The sequence below is a fragment of the Platalea leucorodia genome (genome assembly GCF_965183815.1).
Source record: "Platalea leucorodia genome assembly, chromosome: 5".
In the NCBI taxonomy this organism is placed as follows: domain Eukaryota; kingdom Metazoa; phylum Chordata; class Aves; order Pelecaniformes; family Threskiornithidae; genus Platalea; species Platalea leucorodia.
In genome coordinates, this window is record NC_138827.1 from 11,910,815 (window position 1) to 11,925,820 (window position 15,006).

Sequence of the window (15,006 nt, forward strand, 5' to 3'; positions counted from 1 at the left end):
TGCCGCTGGCATTGTTTTCCTATTGATTTTAAAGGCTCGGGCCGGTGCTCCTTTTTAAATTTTTTTTCCTTTTATTTTTTTTTTCCCTCCCCCTCCTAAGTTCTTGATGATACTGAGAAATGAGGACCTATTGTTTTTAGCCTGCTTATTTCTCGGCGCCTATGGAGATAACTTTATTGACTTGATCGCTCGCTTCCCGATCCGAAAGGAGAAAGCCAAAGCCCCGGGGGGGGGCTGGAAGACCCACGCCCGCCCGGGCTTTTTCCGCGAAAGCGCTCCCGTCCGACCCCGCCGCCTCCGCGCCCTCCCCCTCCCCCGGTAATTTATTAGCCGCCCCGGCCATGAAAATGCTCCTGGTCCGCAAGTTCCGGGTGCTGATCCTCATGGTGTTCCTCGTCGCCTGCACCATGCACATCATGATCGACCTGCTGCCGCGGCTGGAGCGCCGGGGGACCGAGGGCCGCCCCGGCTGCTCCTGCCCGCCGCCCGCCGCCGCGCCGCCCCGCGCCGCCCCGCGCTGGCCCAGCAAGCACACGCTGCGGATCCTGCAGGACTTCAGCGCCGAGCCGGGCTCCAACCTCTCCTCGCAGTCGCGGGAAGCGGCGGAGCGGGCGGCGGGCGGCGGCGGCGGCGGCGCGGGCGGCGGGGGGGCGGCGGCGGCGCGGACGCGGCGGCTGATCGCCCCCGGGGCGCCGCGCCCGCCGCCTCCCGCCGCCGCCGCCCCGCTGGCCGCCCTCTTCCAGCACCCGCTCTACCGCGCCGCCCTGCCCCCGCTCGCCGACGGCGACCTCCTCTTCAATGTCAACAGCGACATCAGGTTCAACCCCCGGGCGGCCGAGCAGCCCGAGTGGTGAGTACCGGGGGGGGGGACGGGGGCCCGGCCCGGCCCGGCCCCAGGCGTGCGGTTTGCCCCGGGCAGGGGCGCCCCCGGGGTGGGGGGAGGCCCGGCGGGGTGCTGGGCGGTCGGTGTGGAAACGTGGCACGGCGCTTCCCCGGGTCGCTGGCTTCCGCTTTATAGTGTAGGTTTTTACCCGGGCGTTCACGAGAATTGGTGTAATGGCTGGTTTGGAGTAGGCAGAGGGTTAAACAGAGCGATTCGGTGTCACCAGGAGAAAGGGAAATCGTACACAGGCTTGACCGGTTGTGTTCCTTCAAAAAAAAATACCATGAAACACAGAATAAACACAGGAGCATGAGAAGGCTGGAGTACGGAGGCCAAAGGCTCCGTGCGCCCCAATATCCCATCTTCCAGCTGTAACCAGAGGCAGACGCTACCGGAAAAACAGTGTAAGAAAGAGGGCAAGTGCACAGTGAGCCTCCCTCTCCAGTACCTTCCTCGTCTCCTGCTCAGAGGTGTAGGGGCTAAGCAGTGAGACGGGGCAGTAATGTATTCAGTTTTCTCAAAAGCAAGGTCTAATATCACAAAGGCATTCATCCTAGCAGGTTATTTCTGCCTTCAGGATCTGAACTGTGCTACATTCTTCATCCTCAATTAATTCCCAGTATCCTAGCACCTCTGCCTTCAAAGCAGTTAGTTGCCTCTGTGAATCGTATGCCCTGTTGGCTTGTAAGAAATGCTGAGAAATTTCAATGACTGAAAAATCAAAAGGCTTGTCTAATACAACAGCACCCTCTTCCAAACACACTGACATTGTAATGTTTAAACAGCTGCATTGTACCGTGCAAAAGCTCTGTCAAGCCGCAGAGCAGCCAGCATGATCTAAACCTTGAGAAAGAGAGGATAAATATTTCTGATTTCCGCTCTACGAGCATGTGAATTGTCCAGGCCCCTTCCATCTAATAATCAAAACTGACTGTGAAGTGAAATAACCTTAAAAAGTTCTGGTTTCTCTGAAAGAAAAAAGAAAAAAACAGAGTCACAAATGTATGAACATCTGGAGATGGCTAAAAACACAGAGGACTTCTGGATTGAAGATACGTGATAGTGTATCCAGTAGGTGAAGAGGAAAGTTATCACTGATGTCCACAGTGCAGCTGCCTGTTGTACGTATTTTCCTTAGTGGCTGCAGCCAAAGTTCACAGAACTAACATGAAATTTAGGAGTTAAAATTCATTTGAACAATTCTTTTCTACTGCTAGGGAAGGGCAAAGCCATCCAGGGTTATTCTTTAGCAACCACTTTGGAGTGATCCAGTTTCTTCTCATTCTCTGTATTTAAAAAAGAGAAGAAGAGAGAGTGGGAGCATTTGGCACAGCAGGTCAGGTTACTGCTGCACTCCCAGTTTCCAGACCCAGGGCCCTGTTAAATAAAGGTTCAGGATGATGCTGTTGTTTGGGTCAAACTTGTAAAAGATGCGTGCAACATAATAACAACCTAAACACAATATAAAACTTGCAGCTCTGTATTTGTGCTATATAAAGGCCTTTGCTAATGCTCAGTGATGTCACCTTGAGTTTTGCTTCTGACTTCCGTGGGCTTTAAATCAGGCATGAAGAGTGGTGGTGAAAATCCATCTCCCCCTTGGCCCCAGGTGGGAGCAGGCTCCTGGCGTGCAGCCGGCGCAGGGACAACCCCGGGACTTCTCCCACCTCTGTAGTGCTTTGCCTTTCCACGTTGTCACATTTTGAAGCCCTGTTTCTTGATGCCTGTTACAAACTGTAACATTATTTCTTTCTCCTCATTTTTGGGTTTTTGTTGTGTTGTTCTTTTTTTTTGGTGGTAGGCAAAACGAAGATAATGAAGAATTTTTGCCAACTGGAGAAACCTCCATAGACTCCTACCCAAACTGGTTAAAATTCCACATTGGCATTAATCGGTACGAGTTGTATTCCAGACATAATCCTGCAATTGAGGCTTTACTACAAGACCTGGTCTCCCAAAAGATAACCAGTGTTGGTATGTTTGGATATGTATCATTTTTTATGATTATTTTCTCATTGTTCAGGATCTCATTGCTGTTTGAATATTAATTCATATTTTGCATGGCTTCTCTCCAGCGTGCCTGCAACATTGCTTCCTGACTTCCGCGCTCATTTTCCCTGTTAAACATAAAGAGATATCTCCAGTTCTGTATTACCTGAATAATTGAAAAGTCTACCAGCAAGGCAAACCCCATTCATTTCAGAGATCTTTAATCACAATCAGGCTGAAAGTGCCCTATTCGGTTATTTAAAATAAATATGATAATTAAAAAAAGGATGGTAAAAAGCAGATAGCATCTTGCACGAGCTAGATTTGTATTATTAGCTGATTATTGTTTAAAAGGCTGTGTCTGGCAGCACTCGCCTTCCCGAAGATGGAGAGAGGCGGCTGACCTGCAGCGATGGCTGCGGGAGCATCCGGCGCCGCGGGCCTCTGCGGCTGGCGGAGCTGCAGCTTCCCCGGGCATCGCACAGGGAGCTCCAGGCGAGCCGGCCTCCCGCTGAGCAGAGTTCAGCTCTGTTTATTCTGCTTGTAAATCAACAACGGGGATGCGCCCATGTCAACCTTTGGCTTTGGTTAAACAAGGTGACACAGTTTGGGGCTTTTCTCCAGGGCTGTTTAATGACAACGTGTGTCTCCTTGAATTTAGCTGCGTAGCTGCTCAGGGAAAAAAAAAATACACAACCCCAAATGAAAGCCCTGGGATACTAAACAAATGCACACCCCGTGGTTTCCAGAGGTAGAGAGCTGCAGCACAGCCAGTGGTTTCTGTCGGCCGTGCAGAAAATGAAGTTACTTGTGCTGACCACAAAGTTGCTAAGTCCGTTTCAGAGGGATGAAATAGCGGGAGCTCTGTAAAAGTGCTGATGGTGTGCTGGCACCACGGGATGAGGTCAGCAGGTCTTTAACCCTGCAAGGCAAAAATTCCCCTGGCTTCAGCAGGAAATGGCCTGTGCAAGAATAGCATGAGCAGCCCCAAGGTTTACATTTTCCATCGTGTGAATCACAGCAGCTGCTGAGCAGGAATAAGGGAGATCCTTGGTCATCAAGAGTGGGCTGATTTAGCTGATCCGGATAGAGTAGGTGTAAAACGCAGGATGCCACAGGAAAGCTTCGCCTCCACGAATTGAGCTGCCCAGTGGCTGTACTCAGCACACAGCTCTGCTCTGAGCTCTGCTGGGGCAGGATTTTGGATAAAGCAGTTTGCAGTACCCAGGTGCCATCCCACAGGTTGGATTCAAGGGGCCAGTGGACACCTCGCTCATGAAAGATGGCAAACACAGGCTCGTTTATTAATCCGTGATGGGTTTTCTGTCCCCAAAACTCTGGATCAGAGTGATTCATTAAGGAGCTCAGGTTGACAATTAAGCCATGTATTTTCCCTTCTCTAGCTCAGATGTGACACGGCAGGTAGCAGCAGACTCTGCCCGTGCTCCTCTGGTCTGCACTGGAGGGTCACGAGGGCACTGTATGGGCCTGGCCGGGGTGATTTTCTCCTTGACATAGCCCTCACCTTTCCTGACCTCTCCCCTCAATACCAACTGATTTCTGGAATATTAGTGACACGGGCGAATGGGGATTGAGCCAGCACTTTATAACACATGTGTTAACGTTGCTCTTTGAGCACATCCATCGAGGAAGAAAAGATGCAGGCTGTGCCCTTCCCTGTCCCCCGCAGAGAGCAGCAGTGCCCCAGGCAGTGACCAGGCAGTCCCCAGCTCTGTGCAGAGGTGATGCTCAACCAAAGCATCTCCTGACTTATCTATTGAGATTTACACAAAATGCATTGGCCATAGTGGTGTTTTGTACTACATAGCTGCTAAGTGTATCAGTCTCTATTTACCTCTTCAACACTTTAGAGCTCAGCTGTCTTGTCTGTGCAGGAGGAGAGCAGTGTTTGCAGCAAACTCGGCAGCATTCGAGCCATGAAGTCTGTCACTTCTGCAGAGCAGTGGGATGGTTAAGGTTGATGTAGGGACATAGAAGCTGGTGGGAGAAAAAGGGAGGTAGGAATGAGAAATAATAGTTTAGTACTCACTCTTCACTTGATCTGCTGAGCTCGATCTTCACTTGTGCTTCTGGGCATGTTGCTTAACCTCTCTATGCTTCAGTTAACCTAGCAGCAAAATGGTTATCGTAAAAAATAGGAATGAAATCCTGACCCCGGTGACGTAAGTGGAAGTTTTGCCATTTACTTCCCTGGGGCCATGATTTCACCTAATGTGTCATATAGATGTGTCATGAGGTTTCCATTAATTATGGTTTTGATAGAGCTTTCAGATCAACAGGGGAAAAGGGCCAGAGGCCCACAGAGGAAGATTTATGATTGTTATTAGCAATTTCCTATGGGATTGTCTCTCTGTTAATGTTTGAACAAGGCTCTTCAGAGCACGGTAGGGCCTCTTGTGCCCCTAAGAAAAACATAGAGCCATGGTTTCTATCAATGATTTAGTACAATTTCCATAAACTAAAAGATGAGGTACATTTGGTATTGGTATCGGTCACTGTGGGAACTGACAGAGAATGATTCCTACACATAAATCCCAGTCTAAAATCAAGCCTATGGAAATGGAAGGGAACTTTTGCCAATATAAAGATGCCAGGATCTGAATTTTGCTGGTAGCATCCACTACTTGCCTCTGTGGGGTTTCAGGAGCTTTCAGTCAGGTTACAAAGCAAGAAAGAGCATATTGTTAATATAATTTATTTTATTTACATGGTGCAGCATCTCTTATTTTATATTGCAAATTCTTTGGGTGTTGATATGTTTTAAAATAATACCTGCCAGTTTTCAGCTTTACTGTAGAGCAGCAGCAGGAATTCAAAAGCATGTAAGCTGATTAATAAAGAGTAATATATTTGACCAAAGGACATTTATAGGGCTGTTGCTTTCTTTTGCATATTCCTGCATATTTTCTAATTTGTCTGTTTTTTTTCCCTTGTGGTCAATTTTTGTTGTTTTGCTTTTTGTTTTCTTTTTTTCAAGGCAGCTGCAAAGATGCCAGGTTAGAAGTATAAAATAAATGGAAGTCTTCATAATGCCCAATCTTCAGGCTTATTTTGCAAGCAGAACAATTAAATATTCAAGCTTACATGCATTAGATGAAATGGGATACTGCTTTATCCAGTTTCTTTCCAGTATTCAGATTTCCTTTGGCTCTAATAGAATTAGGTGATTTGCTGTGCAGGTTCTTGGTACCTACAGTAATTAGATCCAAACTGCAGCTAAACAACTTTCTTAGCCACATTGTAATTTCTATGCTGAGCTTGCATTATTTATGGAGGAGAGCAGTGACCAGATTGATCCCCCCGCCACCTATCAGAACTGCTCACAAGACTCTGTAATGTGCAGTGTTATTTTAAAATGAAAACGGTAACAGAAGCAATTCCCAAGAGCAGGGAGCACCAAGGTGACATTTTCTTGATGTTAAAGTTTAAATGGAACAAATCCATGGATGGGAAAGAGCATCACATTCAGCTCCCACAGTGACACCTAGAGCTGGCCTTGAAAAGGACAGGGTTACCCAGAGCTTTCAAGCTGAGGAGGTATTCTGTGCCCTGCATCAGTATATATATTTCCTATTCATTTTGTTCAGCATAAAGGGATAGCTCTTAATTTGATTTAATTTACTGAAAATTTCCTCCTGCCATAAATAGGAGCCTAGAGAGAATTGTTTTTCCACTGATCGCTGAAACCCAGTTTTCAGAAGAAGCACATGCACAGGCAATTGCACATTTCCTTTGCCTTTCGTAAGTGTTTATTGCATGCATAAATAACCGTAGTTAGCTATTTTCTTGCATATTTACAAGACGTCTGTGCATAATTGTGGCAGCACTGTCAGCAGTTTAACAACAAATATGGCATGGTGCATTGTAGAGGCAGTGTGGTCTTGATCTTGCTTGTACTGCGGTCCGGAGGAGCTGTGCTGTGGGATTGCCTGTGAACAGAACAGGCTTTTGTAATTCCTGTGTTTAGTTGGGGTTTATTTTTTGATTCTTTCAATTCTCTGGTTGGAAAGGTTTGGAAACATTACCTGACTGAGTTCATTTCTGAACCTGCGATGCCTTCAGTTTGTACAGGCAGTAATTAGAAAGCAAGCACGCAAGATTACTCACGCAGTGAATAAATGCTGCAATTAACTAAGGTGGACTCTGCTTCAAGTCAGGAAAAAGAAAAAGAAAAAGACAAGATGCTAAATATTGAACCTAAATTCTGGTGCTAAAGGAAGTTATAAAAATCTCATCCAAAGGAAGGGAAAAAGTGCTGTTGAGAATGTGTAAAAAACGTAATGAAATGTAGCACCATTGATTTACTGTATAAGAAAACAATGAATCTGCCAAGAGTCAACAGATTGATTTAATGTACAATTCCAGATGAAAGGAGGGGACTTAAAATGCACAACAAAGCCTCTGAATGATTTCACAGATCTCTTCCCCTCCAGAAGTCTTTTACTCTCTTGACTAAACCAAGGAAGGCCTTTAAAAACAAGTTAGTAGAATTGGCTGAACAAGAACAAATTAAGAGATGATGAGGGCTTGAATTTGTTTTGAAATATGTTCTTTACAGCTTGTCCAGGGCCATGTCTCTAGCCTGGGGCAGTGTATTACTTGTTAAAGCCAATCAACATGTTTATGTTAGATTTAAGCTCAATCTATAAATAGGAATCCAAAATGGATCTGAATGTCCTCTGTTTCAGATGTTACTGCATCCCAGCTTTGACTGGATCTCACTTCTCAGGCATTAGCATTGTGTAATGAAATACGTTTTAAAACGTTTGTTGGATTTTGACCAAAAGCCAGGTTCAGAGGTCCTGTTGGGACTCTTGCTCTCCATCAGAAGACCACGTGGTCTAGACAGGCCAGTAGGATGAGGACTATCATGCAGGAGCTGGAAAGCCAGATGAATTAAAATTCCAAATCCTTTTGGGTCAAATCCTGTTGGGCAACATTGAGTCTCTACTAGGGGTTAGTACCAGATGCTTTAGAAGAGAGAGTCAGAAACCCTGCAGCATACAGTTATAAAAAGATAATTGAGAGATGATAGGTAGTGCATCTTTTATATTGGATGCTGTCTGTGGATCAGGAGAGGAATTCAGTTCTTGTATTGGTGAGGGGACAAGGTGGGGAAGTAGCAGACATGACATGTGGCCATGACAACAGGCTCATAGATGTAAATGGAACGGGGATTTTTGGAGGCTTGATCCAAAGTCCATCAGAGAAAATGGAAGGAATCCCACCAATTTCACTAGTCTTTGGACAAGACTAATCCCACAGATGCTCAAATAAAAAGATATCTCAGGGAATTTTTTGCAAAGCCTCCTAAAGTTAGGAAGATTTCTGATCACACCTGAAAGCCCTTGCACTGGGTTAACAGGAAAGGTTAATGCTGCTTTCCATTTTCTTCTGCTTTGGGGGGAGAAGAGGGGCTTTTAGTTCTCTGAAGATAAAAAGTAATGATTGTATTGTGATTTGTTTTTAACACTGTGCCAGTATGTCCAGGAGCTGTATGAGACTTGATTTGAGGTACCTGCTGGGAGCTAGCAGGTTTATAAACCTGCTACAGAGCTGTTCATGACCTGTGATGTTACAGTGTATTCAGAAACTGTAAAAAAAAAAAAAGGTGAATTCAGAGTGACTAGGGGTTCCCTTGGAGTCAGTACAGCCTTATGTTGCAAGGCCTTCTTAAAAATACTTAAGCCTGCTGATCGTAGATGTGACAAATTGCAATGGTGTAGCATCCTCCAGTTTCTTGGTAAATTGTATATGCTGCTTCTGGGTATTATAAATTCTTCAGAAATGTTCCTGTGGGCAGTAGGTGAAGGGACAAGGGCATCTCCAGATAAGCAAACAATGTTTGTTCAGGATAAGCTCCTGGAAGATGGTGAGGCTCCTGCTGTTTGGCCATAATGGCCAGAGGGACATGTTTAACTGAGGTCTGAGCAGGAGTTCCTGAAGGAGTACATCTCAGAAAATGAGAGGGAAGCCAGTACGCAGATGTAATGCTAAGTTAGGACAAGGGAAGTAATCTGACCTAAAGGTCTGAGTGAATCATCTCCAATGAGATCTGCTCTTTTCTGGCATTGCTACCCCCAAGATCTGGCACCCTGGACTGCTCCAAGTCTGCTTAGTTTAGGGGTGCATGAAGTGTTTTGTTGAGTGCTCAGGTGTTTCCCTCTCTGCAGGGGTTACAATGTTAGACTCTAACTAGTTTGGACATGGAGGGTGGCTTTGAATCACCTCCAGCCTGGCCAGCACATCTGCAGCACTGAACAAGCAGCCAAAGTGGGAATATCTGCACATCAGTCCAGGTGATGTGGGGGGAAGCCAACACGGAGCACTGGCACGGGTTGTTGTCCATGATGCATGTGGTTTCCAGCATGCGCTGCCATAAGGCACGATGGGACACTGTTCCCACCAATGCTATCCTCTGTTTTGAGGAGGTCCAAACTTTACCTCTAGCAGCAGTGGGGGAACGGCATGCCAGCAAAACTTGTGTTCGGTTGAGGCTACTATTGCAACCAATTAAGGCAGTACAAGAAGATGGATCTAAAAAGACGAGGGAGATGCTTTTGTCTTACTTCAGCTCCATTCCTTCTGACAGGAAACCAGGCCTTTGTGTCTCATGGAAGAATTATTCTGAATTGTTAATCTTCGTCATACATTTCCCTGCTTGGTGATGACACACTCATTGCTGAGTTCGGCTGCTAACAAAATCATTATCTATTGAGTGTCTTCAGTTTGCTGAGAAACCAGTCTTCTTGGTGTATCTGAAACTTTGTGCTTGGAAAAGGACATGCTGCAACATCCTTTTTTTCTTCTTTGCATTGCTGTGATTTCCCAAATGCTTGGCTTCCCAGCTGTAACTCAAAATAGGCTCTATCTTTCCCTTTTCTCTGATGGGCTTACAGGATCTTTGCTATATTTTGGACATATATGTCTCATGGAGACGAGGGAGCCAATCTCTAAGCCTTGAGCTCCTCAGAATGGAATGAAGAAGCATAAATTACATCAATTTTAGAGAAAAAACATTTGGTCTTCAGTTGCTGTGAGCAGTCTGCAAGCAGCCAAGTTGAGGTCAGTGGAGGTGGGGAGAGTTATATCTGACACAAGGGAGACAATTCTGCCCTTTGGTACTGAGGCTGATATTACTGACCTAAATGGAGATACCCATGTGAACAGGGGTGCAAATACAGGTTATACCTTAAAGAGCTGGGCAAACCCCACACCTTCAGCAGTAGCTGGGCAGGGAAGGTGGTGGGGGCTCATCCTGGGCATGGCTGTGGGTCCCTGCGGGCAGGAGGCAAGGGCAGCTCGAGCTGCCTGTTTGCTGTCCAGGCTAACCAGGAGTGTTTCCAGAGTGCGTAGCTGGGCTGTGGTGGTCCTAGGGCAGCACGTGTACATTTTTGGCTGGAGGATTGCTGCTTCTCATTGCCTTCAGGCTTTGGGGTAGGTATAAAAAGTTCTACTCCTACTCCTTCTTCCCTCAGGTGCAGATCAACTGACCTGTTCTGCACAAGAGAGGGAGTTTACTATGTGAAGACCATGTGCTTCTGCTTTACCTGTTCAGTGCAAGTTATTTAACGCCCTTTGATTTCTCATTATTTATTTGTTCCTTTGGGATAAACTGGAAATGCAAGAGAAAGCTGGGGTCAGCAAAACAGCAAGGCAGGAGGGATTTTATTCTAGGGGAAGTATAATTACACTGACCAGATTTACATAGCATTTTGTTGCAAAAATATAGATTACAAGTGCTGAAAGAGAGCTGATGACCTATTAGTAATAAGGCACAGAGATGAGTAATTAAAAGAATGTGCAGCTAATGGCATTGGTTAGAGAAAAAAAATGTACAAGCTATATAGGTGGGACAAGGGCAGCTCTAAGCCAAAATTTACAGAGCAAGGTAACCCGGCATTTATGTAGTTCTCCAGTTGACACAGGTTTTGTCAGAACTGTAAAGAAAGGGATTGATTATCTGATCATTTGTAGGCAGCATTTTTAAAGGACTGACTCATCCACACAGACACGACTGCCATGGCCTGCCTCTCCGAACACAGAAGTGAATTAAGGAGTCAGGCTATAGGTCACTTCATTTATTCAGAGCAGTTTTGATTGAGATGATTGTAAAAAAGCAACTGGTTTGCCAAAGTATATATTTATCTTTCTTAAGTAACCTTATCATCAAGCAAAATGCATTTTTATGAATTCTTATATATAAAAAAATTTGCTCTGACTTTAGAAACACTGTAATCTGGCTGTTAACATGATATTGTCCAAATTGTTCAGACTGGTGTGAATAAATGTCAGTCTTAAATTCCCATTGGCTCTCAACTGGGAAGTGAGCGCATTTAATGTTTGAGCAAAGATGGTCCTCAGTGTGCAGCGTGGACTGCAGTCCCTGCCACCTCCATGTGCCCTCTCCTACCCTCCCAGCAGAGCCAGCGACCCGCTCTGCACAGCTCTGCTTCTGTGTACGAGCCACTTTGGGATCCCTTGAAGTTAATTGATGGGCTTGGATACGTATCCATTGTGCACAGAGGAGATGAATTTATATATCTCTACTGCTCAGCAACAATTATTAAAATCGCAGCAATCAGAGATTGCTATAGTATCTGCTCATACTTTTAATTAAGGAGATGTCTGCTGCACATTGGAGTGTACATCCCAGCTGTAGTTGTCTTCAAAAGCACCCCATCTCTTTTCCCAATGCACGTCCCTTGTTAAAAGGAACTCCAAAAGCAATTGAAGATGGAGAAAACAAGACTCCAATGGTTTGTTCCTATACATGCTGTTCAGTTAGGGTGCTTATGGAGCCCATAGTGGCCAATTGAAGAAGACGAAGACATGTCAGGGAATATAATCCATTTTCAGTCCTGGTCGGCAGCTCAAAGCCCTCCCCTGTACTCTGCACCTGCTGAATAATCTGTTGTCCAGTTAGGATTACCCTGCTTGGTGCTTAGATACCGCAGTGCTGAATCTAATACAGAGCAAAAGATATATTATTTTGTTCCAAGGAAGCTGAATGTAAGTATATCCACATGTGGCATTTTAAAGCGGTTTTGTTTTTTTCCCACAGCAATGAAATCAGGAGGCACCCAGCTGAAGCTGATCATGACGTTCCAGAACTATGGACAAGCATTGTTCAAACCAATGAAGTAAGTAAAAAAAGTCTGTGTTGTAAAGTGGAATTGTGGTGGAATAGCCTGTTGCCATTTTCTAAGCCATTAAAAGTTTGCTGTAGTATCTCTCAAAGTTAATGTGTCTGGTTCCCTAGGCTTGCTGCTGAATGTAGAGCTTCAGGGAGGGGCTGTTAAAACCTTGCCCTGCTAGACTAGTCTTTGGAAAAGGTACTGAGGAGGCTTCAGATACATTACCGTCTTCTCAGGAATGTTATTCACTCTGATCTCTGTGAAATCTCCCATCATAAATACAGGATATTTTCAGCATTTCTTTCTTATGTAAACTTACTCTGCAGGTCTGAGCTTTATCTAGTGTCAGTGCTCGTCTGGAATACGGCCAGACAAGAGAGATGGTTCAGAACAGCTTTGGGAAGAGCTAAATAGTATTTGTCTGAGAAATTATAATTTAATCCGTTGATTTATTGCTGTTTGTATTAAAAGGTTGTATTAGTCATTTGGCTGTAGCTATGCTGACTCTGTGTAAATGAGTTTATCTGAGAGTGGTACTGCAAGGTAATGAATCTAGGGAGAAAGGAAAGGACTAGGATGATGCAGCCTTGATTTGCACCTGCCCAGATCCCATTGAGATAAGGGGAGTTATTCACATACAAAGCACATGTAAATGAGTTCTGAATCCTGACCTGTATGTTTGTGTTGTAATAAGGAAAATGACTCTGTGCTTATTGTAGAGGGTTTAGTAAAGACACTCGGGGCTGCAAAATGTTTAATGAAGCTACTCAATACTCTGTGTCAAGGGTACCACTGGAATAATAAATTCATTTCCTTCTTTTGTTCCCACGTAGGGAAGTTCGGTTAATTTCCTCTAGGATGGTCCATAAAAGACTAAAGTAACTGAGAACGAGTGGTTTGGAATATGTGTTGGCATTGTGTTACGGCTATAGTGGGGAGCACAGCTCAGGGGGTAAGCTGCTGGCTGGAGACTGAGAAATCCCCTGTTTCACTATAGATTTTGCTATAGACTGACCTCAGACCAGTACCGATTTGACATGATCTTATTTGACTGCCAGAAGGGCCAAATAATTGGTCCAGCTTTCCTTCAACGCACATTTGAGCAGGAACCCTCCTTATGTGCATTTATGATGGGAATCACAAGGAAATCCTATGAACTTCCAGGCAGCACATGGCATTTGTGCAAAGGCCAAATGCCTCTGTGTTATTTCCCAAATTGCACACAAATTTCTCCATGTTTCTGGTGGATCACTGGTTGCCTGGGAGAGGTCAGAGGAAGCACAGATAATACTGACAAGTCAGAGGGAAAGTGGTATCAGAGAGCATCTACTCCAACATCTTCTGTTCCTCTCTCTGCCCTCTCTCCAGATCCTCAGATCCTCAGATCATCAATCTGGGTCCATCCCCCTACATCTGCAAGTTTGATGCATATAGGCACAATTCTTAATTGTGTCCTGTCCCACACGTGAAATCAAGAACCAGGCGGGTTCGATCAACCTTTAAGTGTTTGGCAGAATCGTGGTTGTGCTGTTGGCTTTTTACATATAGTGTGATTTGTTTCTTCTCCATTTGCTGATACGCAGATAATCTCAATCTTTATCATTGGTATGACATTGTAATTCTGGGAATGCTAATGAGGTCAAATCAAAAGTTTACTGTTTCTACTGTACTTTGCACAGCCTTGGCAAGATGATGGATGACAATAGAGGTATAGCCACGTTCCTGCGTAGAAGCAATTATGACCATCCACTAGAACAGTAACAGAAAATGATGATGTCTTAATCATTCCCTTTGCTTGAGCTGAAGGGCAGCAACACCTTATTTTCTCACTGCTCTTTGCGTTGCATACACCGCTGGAAAAAGCAGCATTAGAGCATTCAGCAGCTGTGTTCCCAGGCACCACACCTTACAGTAGCAACACTGCTGCATTTGTGCTGAGCGTCCCTGAACACATTAGTGATTTTGAATAAGGATGTTTGCAAGCATTTGTCTTCATTCTGATAACAGTGAACAGGAAGCCAGATGCTCGGCTAGCGTAACTCTTGCTGGCTCCTTTGGCATCTGGTCCCATTGGCCTCTTTCACCAGCTTATGGACTGTTGATTAAGTTCTTGGAGAGGTTTACAGCATCATTTCTGTATACAGAAATAAGCAGCCTAGAACTACAAAAAAAAAAATAGGCTTTCAAGCTATGAGACTTCTTCTTGTAGGACCCTCTTCAGGCCTTAGACACCTTCCAGGCTGTTTCTGGTGCTCCTCTTTTCTTCAGGGTACCTTTCTGATCCAGGCTTCACAAAGCTGGGTGTGCCTTCCCAGGACAGGAGGCTATAGGGAGCTCACAGATCAGGGTCAGACATCTCTGGTCATCAGGACTGGTGGTGGAAAGGACATTTTTTTTCTAAATAGCTTAATTTTTTTAATGAAACATCATCCTGGTGGCTACATCTGAGATCAGCTTGTTGAAGGAAGCCCTTGGAGGGTAGTCAGGACATCCCCATGTGGTACATCCTATGTGTTTCAGTTGTTATTGGGTTATCAGCTCCATGGCTTTTCAAAGCAGGAGAAATTATGCTTTTCTCTCTCCTGAGTTGATAAGCCTCTTCATACAAGCAACCTTCTTCATGAATCCCAGGTAACACAACCATGAAACAGCACTGAGTGCCCAGCTGCAAATGAAAACTGGGGCCTCAGTTCATCTCTTCAGTGCTGGAGGGGGCAATATGAGTTCCATCTCTATGATAAATGGAACTGAGCCGCTGTTTTTTAGAGAATAGAGTTGGTGTCAGTGGGATTTCAGGCCTGATCCCAAGGAAAATTGATAATCCTGAGTTTCCCACCCTGTCCGAGATCTGAAGTACTGAAAGCTGAATGGTGTGAGGTACCTATAGGGTAACATGCAGGCGCGAGGCCAGTCTCTACCTGGGTTTGATTCATTTGAACTACCTGGAAAGCTGTTTTTGCTATACATAGCTGTACT

The 15,006-nt window shown here is 45.1% G+C and overlaps 1 protein-coding gene across 1 annotated transcript in view; it reads left to right on the forward strand.

Moving 5' to 3' along the window:
• The first annotated feature begins 225 nt into the window (after positions 1–225).
• Positions 226–15,006, forward strand: part of FAM20C (FAM20C golgi associated secretory pathway kinase) — a 59,962-nt gene continuing 45,181 nt past the window's right edge. Inside the window, exons 1-3 of the mRNA XM_082311832.1 lie at positions 226–850; positions 2,685–2,857; positions 11,958–12,036. Coding sequence (XP_082167958.1) covers positions 342–850; positions 2,685–2,857; positions 11,958–12,036 — 761 coding nt within the window. The 5' untranslated portion in view covers positions 226–341. The remainder of the gene's footprint in view (positions 851–2,684; positions 2,858–11,957; positions 12,037–15,006) is intronic.